The 9,170-nt window shown below is 41.3% G+C and overlaps 1 protein-coding gene across 1 annotated transcript in view; it reads right to left on the bottom strand.

The window, feature by feature from the left end:
- Window positions 1-1,124: 1,124 nt before the first annotated feature.
- LOC103375044 (mitogen-activated protein kinase-binding protein 1-like) overlaps window positions 1,125-9,170 on the bottom strand; it is a 46,019-nt gene continuing 37,973 nt past the window's right edge. The window contains exons 23-31 of the mRNA XM_008305235.1: window positions 9,052-9,067; window positions 8,244-8,310; window positions 6,718-6,873; window positions 5,804-5,964; window positions 4,907-5,506; window positions 4,537-4,618; window positions 4,155-4,237; window positions 2,478-2,563; window positions 1,125-1,468 (exon numbers count right to left, since the gene is read on the bottom strand). Coding sequence (XP_008303457.1) covers window positions 1,226-1,468; window positions 2,478-2,563; window positions 4,155-4,237; window positions 4,537-4,618; window positions 4,907-5,506; window positions 5,804-5,964; window positions 6,718-6,873; window positions 8,244-8,310; window positions 9,052-9,067 — 1,494 coding nt within the window. The 3' untranslated portion in view covers window positions 1,125-1,225. The remainder of the gene's footprint in view (window positions 1,469-2,477; window positions 2,564-4,154; window positions 4,238-4,536; window positions 4,619-4,906; window positions 5,507-5,803; window positions 5,965-6,717; window positions 6,874-8,243; window positions 8,311-9,051; window positions 9,068-9,170) is intronic.

Genomic DNA, 9,170 nt, shown 5'->3' with positions numbered 1-9,170 from the left:
CAATAAGAGTGTGTAGCAGAAATACACACACACACACACACACACACACACACACACACACTTCATTTATATGGAACTAAAACTTTCCAATGCATTCATCATGATGTTGGTTTGTTGTGTGATTTTAATAAAGACATGAGCTGAGCTCCAACTAACTGTTTAATACACACAGGGTGCTTGTTTCTCACGCTACTGCTTTTGTATTTATTGTGTACGATACTTTCTATATCACCTACTAACTGAGAAATGTACCGATATTGTCAGAAACATCTGTGAGGTTTCTATTAACTGTAGTGATTCTTTAATAAAATGACCAGTGAGACATGTGGTCGGACGTTTTAACTGTTTATTGTTAAGAGGACTTGAAACTGTACGACAGCAACACGTGAGAAAAATCTCTTTCAGAGACGTAGAAAATGTACAAACACATAGAACATAAACTAATAAAAGTAAACCAGTGTTACTGCATATTGTAGAATAATAACTGCACCAAAGGTTACAGCTACTTCTGCAGCAAGGAGGAGACGAATGGCACAGAAACGTGAATCACAGGATCAGCAGAGGAAACATCTGTACAGCTCTCAATATAACCAATTATACACTGTCATTTTCATTTATTTTATCCTTTTCTGTTAGTATTAAGTAAAAATATCTACAAAACACAGGAAAATAACCTATTTTTAAACAAATCTGCTGTAAAAGTACAGATTTTTTAAACATCATATTACGAGAATCCATTTTTTAAAACAAGATGAACAGTTTAAAAGGTTAATTTAGTGAAAAACGCAGACAAATTAAGTTTTTTCTGTTTGAACATATATAAAAAGGTCAAAGATTGGAAAAGATGAGAGCAATCGTTCTGCATAAATCTGCAGGAATATCAAGTCGAGCACAAACTTTACACTATCTTACACTGTCAGGAGCATAAAACCTTTTTATTTGATTAAAAAACTACATTTTTAGCTTTTTGAAAATAACTCTCATTGCAATCTTTAACCACACACTCTTCATTCAGCTGCATCTACTTCCTCTGCTCTTCATGTGAATAGAAGAACTATATGGCAACTTCAAAATAAGGCAACGTCTTCTTTTTCAGTGCATAAACTCAGCATCTATTTTTTCATCTTCTACAAACATAACCACGTCTGATTTCAGCCGATACATAAAGATCTCTGTGCAAATAACAAGCGTGTGAACCACAGTGCTGCTGAGCTCGTCCGTCCCGTCAGCTCTTGGTGTCCAGCTTCCTCTCCACAGATCTGAGCAGCAGCTCGGCGTACTGCTCCAGCAGAGCCAGGGTCTTGTCTCCGTCGCCTTTCGCCTCCTGGTTCTGGTCTTCGGGTCCGTTGCGCTGCGGGGCCGGCTGAGGAACCGAGTCCAGCTCAGACTTAACGGTGAACAAGGCTTCAGACAGGATGCTCATCATCTGCTCCTGGTCCTCGCTGGGCTGCTGGCTGCTCTCAAGCACCTGTTGTTGGTGGAAATGTACAAAATAAGCAACTGGGACACATCCGTGTTTCTGAGAACGTTGTTGGAATGTTTCATGAGGGTTTGTTTCGCTTGTGATGTGCATGTTCACAAGGTTAAAAAAAAATAAACAGTCTTAACTGTTTCATATGTTTTATTTTGTGCATCTCTGAGCGTTTGTTGTCGTTGTGTTGATATAAATATTGGAGCTAAACTCGACTAATTCTCGCTTTAATGCATCAAGAAATGGGAATTCTAATTATTTTAACCCCATCTATGGACTTCAGCTGTAGATCTTATAGTGATTTGGAGTTGTTTTTCTAAGATATAAATTATGTAATTAGTTATATTTACACTGGTTTGTTCTGATGTAGTCAGAGATATTCGGGGCTGTTTGACAGAAACAGCTGCAAATTGTCAATATGGGCAATATTTCACTTTGTCTTTTTAGGTGCAGTTTAATATCTAATTTCCCTTTTTCATTATTACCCCCATATAACTACCAGCATTAGTTTGTACTGCTCTATTCTATTTTATTTTAGCAATATATCGTACTTATTGCTTTTCTACACTGAGGCGCTGCATTTCTTTCTCTTCATTTGTTTTTTTCTGTGTAACATCTGGCACAAGAATTTCCAACTTCATATATCTACCTACGCAAACAGACCTCATTGTGTGTTTTTTCACTGACCGCAACTAAATTAACATTCTGCACTGTTCAAAAAATGGAAAATGTTGTCAGAAAAAATGGATTCTTGTAATATAATGTTTAAAAAACGGTACTTTTACAGCAGATTTGTTTAGAAATAGGTTGTTTCCTGATGTTTTTATGGAATATTGACAGAAAAAAAAATCCAGGATTAAAAAAAGTTTCTCTTATCATAAATCTTTGGACTGTTAGTTGGACAAAACGAGACATCTGAAGTATCTGTTCCCCCTCTTAGTCTCTTTGTTTTCCTCTCTGACATCCATGAGACAACATTCACACACATGTACAGACGCTCACTGACCGTCGTGTAGAGGTCGACGGTTCTCCTCAGGCTGCTGTGAAGCTCTGTAATGGCCTGTCTGCAGGTTTCCAAGGTGACTGAGTGATCTGAGGAGGAAGAAAAAAAAAAGACAGAGAGAGAGAAGGAGTTTCAAGTATAGCTCAGCATGTGAAGAACAAACACGCGCTGCTATCGAGCGAAGTAGGCGCACAGTAAACGTTGAGCGAAAGGTTGAAGAGCTTTCGAGAAAAAGAAAAAGGTATCAGAAAAGAAACCAGAGAGACAAAAACACACACACACACACACACACACACACACAGGAGGAGGCACAAAAAGCTTCGACGGAGTGAGCCGTGAAAGTGAGAAAAAGTGATTTCACAGTTTGTATCCTCGGGCGAAACGCAGTCGTAGGTACAAACGGGGACGAGATATATCGCTTAATGGCTTCTGTGTGTGTGTGTGCTCAAATTGAAATGAAATCAAAAACAATTTGTTGCCTTCCAGAGGCTGTTATCATCGGCGCAGCAGCCGGGAGAGGAGTGTGACGGAGAGGATGAAGTTATCGGCGGTGTCACCGCGGCATTTTAAATCTATTAGATGCATCTACTTAGTTGAGCAAGTGAGCGGCGTGGGGAAAACATTCTGCTTTCATTAAGTAAAGTGCAGATTTCAACTAGGGAGCATTAATGTGTGCAGCTTCATCCGTCAGCTTCGTCTTAGAAAATAAGAATAACTTGTAAACAGAAGAGGACAGATGAATGGAAGGGAGTCCATCTTTTAAGGAAGCGTTAATGTGAAATATGTCAATTTAATTACAACCGTTGCTTTAGTTTATCTTAGAAATTAAAAGAAACGACAGCGACGATCAGTAAGAGCAATAATTAAAGTTGGAAATACAGCCTATAAAATGGCTTTTTTCCAACAAGAATTGACAAGAAAGACTCTTTCGACCAAGGAATGTGAACTAATTCCCCACATCATGATGCTGCCACCGCCGTGCTTCACAGTTTAAACTAGGGAGCATTAATGTGTGCAGCTTCATCCGTCAGCTTCGTCTTAGAAAATAAGAATAACTTGTAAACAGATGGGACAGATGAATGGAAGGGAGTCCATCTTTTAAGGAAGCGTTAATGTGAAATATGCTAATTTAATGACAATCATTGCTTTAGTTTATCATAGAAATTAAAAGAAACGACAGCTACGATCAGTAAGAGCTTCAAATAAAGTTGGACTTGTTGAGGGCAACTCAAAGTTTTCTTGAAGAATATAATCAAATACAGCCTATAAAATGGATTTTCTCCAACAAGAATTGACAAGAAAGACTCTTTCGCCCAAGTAATGTGAAATAATTCCCCACATCGTGATGCTGCCACCGCCAAATAAAGCAAAATAAAGTGTTTTTGGGCATTAATGCATGTAAAAAATATCCAATTAGGTGCAAAAAACATAATTTTAAACCCATCAATGTGCATAATATGGGCTCTTTAACGTCACACAGACCAAAGCGAAGACTAGAAACTTTCCCTTCTTGTGTGGACTCACCACTGTAATCACAGCACTGACAGCAGACAGACGGAGGGACGTGACACTGACAAGCAGACTGACAGACAGACCAGAAGGCAGGAGGAGAGCAGCATGAAGAGATGCAGTGATGATGAAGAGGAGGAGGAGGAGGAGGGTTAGTGATGGAGGCCAGACCTGGCTGGAGGCTCGACGTTTGGGGCTGCTCAGGCACCAGAGGGCGCTCTTTAGCTGCAGCCACCTGACCTGGAGCGACGACACTGGAAGGAAATGTCAGAAATACACGTCAGTTACAGCCGCAATGTCAACACTGATGCATGAAATGATAGATTAGGACAGAAATACTGTCAGTCATCCCGGTCATGGTGATCCCAGGAGCTTAAGTAGAAAGAAACTGGACTTCTGTTTTAGGTTCTTGAAGATGTTTCACCTCTCTTTCAGGAAGCTTCTTCAGTTCTGTACCTCTGTTGCAGAAACATCTTTAATAACCTAAAAGAGAAGCCTTCTGCTGAAGCTCTTAGGACTAACGATGCAGCTGTTTGTGGCTGGATAGTCGTACCTCTCAGTAATCGAGTCTCTTTTCTGCTTCACCGGCAGAAAACTTGGCAGATCCAGAGTCAGAGACAGATTCCTGCCTCGTGCTGAAAAGATAAAAACACATCAGCTCCTTAGCCAGGTGTCACCCTCCCTAACAAACACAAGTCTTTACGTACAGCTGTGCTCCTACATTTCGAGTCTGAATCCCTCGTTTGTGCAGAGAACTAGTTCACAGCTTCTACATGAACCATCGTTATTTTTAACAAGCAGAATGTAAAAGTGGGCCGAGCCAGATACAGGTTGCATATGTGGATCGATTCATGTTTCTGTCATGTGAGACTTTTAAAACTTTGTTTAGTACGTAATGTGGATGACGTGTGAGGCTGCCCGACCTTGTTTGAGTCCTGCTGTAGGTGTAACTTCACATCCAGGATCTGCTGTAGGAGTCGAAGCCCTCGTGGCGCCTTCGGACAAGCTTGGCTTCACCTCCAAACAGAGGCTGCGTCGAGGGCCGAGCGGCTGCTTCGGCAGCGGGATGCGAGAGGGAGGGATGCTCTGGGCGAGAGGTGAAATTGTAGCTGTGGGATGAGGAGGAGGAGGAGATGGGGAAGGACTGACTGAAGATAAGAGTGACGCTGCCGACGAGACAGAAGGTGGGAAAGCGGTGGATGGAGAGGAGGTGAGCAGAGGAGGTTCCTCAGGCAGCCTGCAGGCTTTAGAGAGGCTGGGGGAGGAAGGGGGAGTTCCCATCTGAATGCCGTCACCCAGGGAGGAGGACCGGCTGCTTTTGGCCATGGAGCTGGCCGTGGGGTTCATGTAGGAGTGCTGGGGCTTCAGTTTGGGGCTGTCCCAGGGCAGCGGGGACTGGGGGGACTGTGGAGACCCGGAGGAGGGCGAGGACAAGTGGAAGGAAGGTCCTTGGTCCATGAGAAGCTGCTGAGGTCTCCTGCGAAGCTCCCTCCGGTCAGCAGAGGGCACCGGGGAGCGAGGAGCTGCAGAAACAGGAGGAGATGAAAACCGATTTGTTCCAAGAAAATAGAGGCGCCTTCAATTATGCATGCCAAATTCTTATGAATTCATTTAGATGACTTCAAAGCAGAGAAAAATACACTGATTAATTTGGTGTATTTGAAAGAAAATGTGGAGCAAATTATGTTTAAAAACACTCTGGAGGCAGATTAAGTGCATCACAGTCACGCAGCGCAGTTAATTGAAAAGTCAGACCCAAATATTACAGAAATGGCAGCAAACATGTGAGTTTAAACGAGCTGAATGATGACGGAGCTTACAGTCTGTGGACAGGTTCTGGGCCGAGTGGGATTTCTGCAGACCCGACGTTCTGTCCAGCAGCAAGGATCTGGACACAGGGTTGGACAACCTCCAGAGGTGGGAACCCGACGTCTTCTTCTTCAGCGGTCTCACCGTCGGGGAACAGTCTCTGTCCGGAGCCCTGCTGAGACGCAAGACAGCGACTTCTGAGGAAGTTCTAGTCGTGTTTTCAGCTGGAGGTTTTATTTTAGTTACCACAATGTTCTTCTTAAAGGTGTAACTACAGATGTTCTGTTAAACGTTCTGTTAGGCCTGAACATTCTTAAAGAAAATGCTGCATCGAGAACGTTCTATTTATGTCACATTGCAGAACGTTCTATCACCGGAGGTCTCGATGACAAGCAGAGTTCTGCTAATGTTTCAAGTTTTATTTTAGTTCCCAGAATGTTCTTCTTAAAGACAAGGAAGCTAAAGATGTTCTAGAAATGTTTGGTGATAACATTGTTAGAGTGTTTTGCTCGAATATTCTTAAAACATCCTTTCTTGTGTTAATGTTTCACAGAAGAACGTTTCGTAATGTGTTCCTCAAAACATCTTGAGAACATCGCAGGCTAAACATTCTGCCTTTATTAATACATCACATTATAGATAAAAACCTTTTGAGATAACATCTTAAAAACATTTTTTTAAACATTTCTTTAAGAACGTTCCTACTTTGCATGACAATATTTACTTTCAATTTACTTTCTATCTCGATATTTTCAGGAAATGTGCGGATTGTCAACAAAAATAACGAAGCATCTCAGCCCTGTGTGACCCTAAACTGCACATTATCGACATACTGAAATAATGATAATGAAGCTTCTTCATTTATGATTCAAAAAACGTAAAAATAAACCCCATGCAGCTCCTTGTCTCGACTGTGTTTTCTTACTTCGGGCTGTCGGTCCTTCCAGGAGACACTGGATTCTTATCTTCTGTGCTTCTGCTCTCGCCAGCTTCCATTAAAGGTCGTACTTTCGACACCGGAGGTTTCGCAGAGAGACTGTTTTGCTCTTTTTCATTCACTTTGGCAAACAGCGACTTCGTGCTAGAAAGAGAGAAGTAGGTGAGTCAAGTTATTGGCCTCAAATATGCCAAAAGAAAAAGTCGATGTTGTGGAAGACAGGTATGAACAGGGACTGTCTTATTTAAAAAGTGAAGTGTTGGGATCGTGATGATATTACACATATGATAATATCAGAAATAATCTAGCTGACAGTCCAACATACCGCTTGTCTTAAAACAGAAAAAAGTAGAAGGAAAACAGTATCTACTTAACTAATACTACTTTGATTTTCTCCTCCAAATTTCCTAAAGACATTATCGTGACATCATTAAATCTTTTAGCGTGACACTCCTGTAATGAAAATCTGACATTGCGACGGCCCTGATGGGAAATCTGCCATGTGCTGGATGGGAAACTTGACCTCACGCTGACGTTTGTGAGGTTAAAATGAAGCCTCGACCTGCAGCCAGTTAGCTTAGCAGCAAGTAAACAGGACGTTCTGTACTACTTATACATGTACATACATATGCATTTGCATATATGTTAATTAATGAGCTTTAGAGGTGCCCGGAAGCAGATTGTGTGACTTTTGCACAGAGCTGCTTGATGCAGACATGGGAAAGCAAATAAGAAGAATCTCTTCCTACAATCTAAAAAGTAATAAAGACACCACTTGTTTGAGGGAAAAAAGCACGGCTGCAAGATTTAGATTTTAGATAAAGCTTTTTAAGTTGCAAACATTAAAATGATGGGTTGTGTTGGCATCAACGTTTGTTGGCTCAACTTAATACTGTGAGTAATTTAAACTCAAATGTTTGCATTAGTTGATTTTAAAACTTAATTCAAGTTGAGGTAACGTAATAAAATTGGCTTTATAACTAACCTTTTCTTTCCAACCTACCGATGACTTAATTTTTAAAATCTGCAGTCTTAAAACTTAATTAAGTCATTTCGTACACAACAATTAAAATATTCTTTTAAGTAACATGGAAATACAAGTTAGAACGACTTAATTTTTACGAGTAATCAACATAAAAGCTTGTGTTTATGCTACTAAAAAGGAGAAGCTAATTCCTTTAACCGAGTGCAGTTTGTTGGTTGAACATAATTTCAATAGAGTTTTAAATAATTTAAAAAAGATTGATGCAAACTGCTGCGTTAGTTTTTCTTGTTTACTTTTTAGTGTCAAACTATAAACAGTGTTCTACCGTAAGAAGTCTCAGTACACATTCAGAGTAAAAATAAAAACCTCAGAGGATGAAAAACAAACTCCTCACACACTAAAATACCCAACAGAGCGCTAACGATGTCATTTCCCACTGACAGCTGGGCTGGATCAGCGGAGCAGCCTGCGACGGTCCACGCGGGTTTGTAATTATAGCTGTGAGTCCGCACCAAGTGGTCAGCTGTACCTGTTATTATGTCCTCTGGCCAGGAAGCGTGAAGACATGCTGAGCCTCGGGACGCTGCTCAGCTCGACTGAGGGATCGACGTCAAGAACAGAAGAAAATGGAGACAGAAACAGAAAGAAAAAGTGAAACCAACTGTGTGTGTGTGTGTTTGCATGTCAGATCATTAATATTCAGTGCAGGCAGAGGCTCTGTTGAGGACTTTTGAAAAATTTTCTGCAGAAAATTAGGTGAATTTATCGCTTCTCTGTGGTCTTGTATGTTTATAAAATGCTAAACAACTGTTAGGTTTGTCTTTGCAGTTTTCTTGGCTCAGTCCAAAGGTGCAGACGTTTCAGTTGTCTCAGGTTGTTTTATTATTTAACCCATTGATCTCCAACTCCGGTCCTTGTGAGCTGCTGTCCTGCAGGGTTTAGACCGGGGTGTCCAATCCTGGTCCTCCAGGGCCACAATCCTGCATGTTTTAGATGTGTCCCTCTTCCAACACGCCTGATTCAAATGATCAGCTCATCATCAAGCTCTGCAGAAGCCTGATAACGATCCTGATCATTTGAATCAGGTGTGTTGAAAGAGGGAAACATCTAAAACATGCTGGATTGTGGCCCGTGAGGACCAGGATTGCCCATCCCTGGTTTAGACGTCACTGCAACACACCTGACTCACATTAATGGCTCATTAACAGACTTGTGTAGAAGTTGACAACAAGCTGTTGGAGATCCATTAATGTGAATCAGGTGTGTTGCAGTAACGTCTAAAAGCTGCAGGACAGTAGCTCACGAGGACTGGAGTTGGAGATCCCTGATTTACATACTGATGATATTTTCTGCCTTCACAGTATCACAGGACCAAGAATTTCTGTCAACAATTCCCTCTTAATGCAGGAATGGGCAGATTATTCACCTGAGAATGTGCCAGATTACAGTTTAAAGG

Source organism: Stegastes partitus, unplaced genomic scaffold (genome assembly GCF_000690725.1).
Source record: "Stegastes partitus isolate 25-593 unplaced genomic scaffold, Stegastes_partitus-1.0.2 Scaffold2445, whole genome shotgun sequence".
Taxonomy (NCBI): domain Eukaryota; kingdom Metazoa; phylum Chordata; class Actinopteri; family Pomacentridae; genus Stegastes; species Stegastes partitus.
This window is presented reverse-complemented; position numbering and strand designations above follow the sequence as displayed.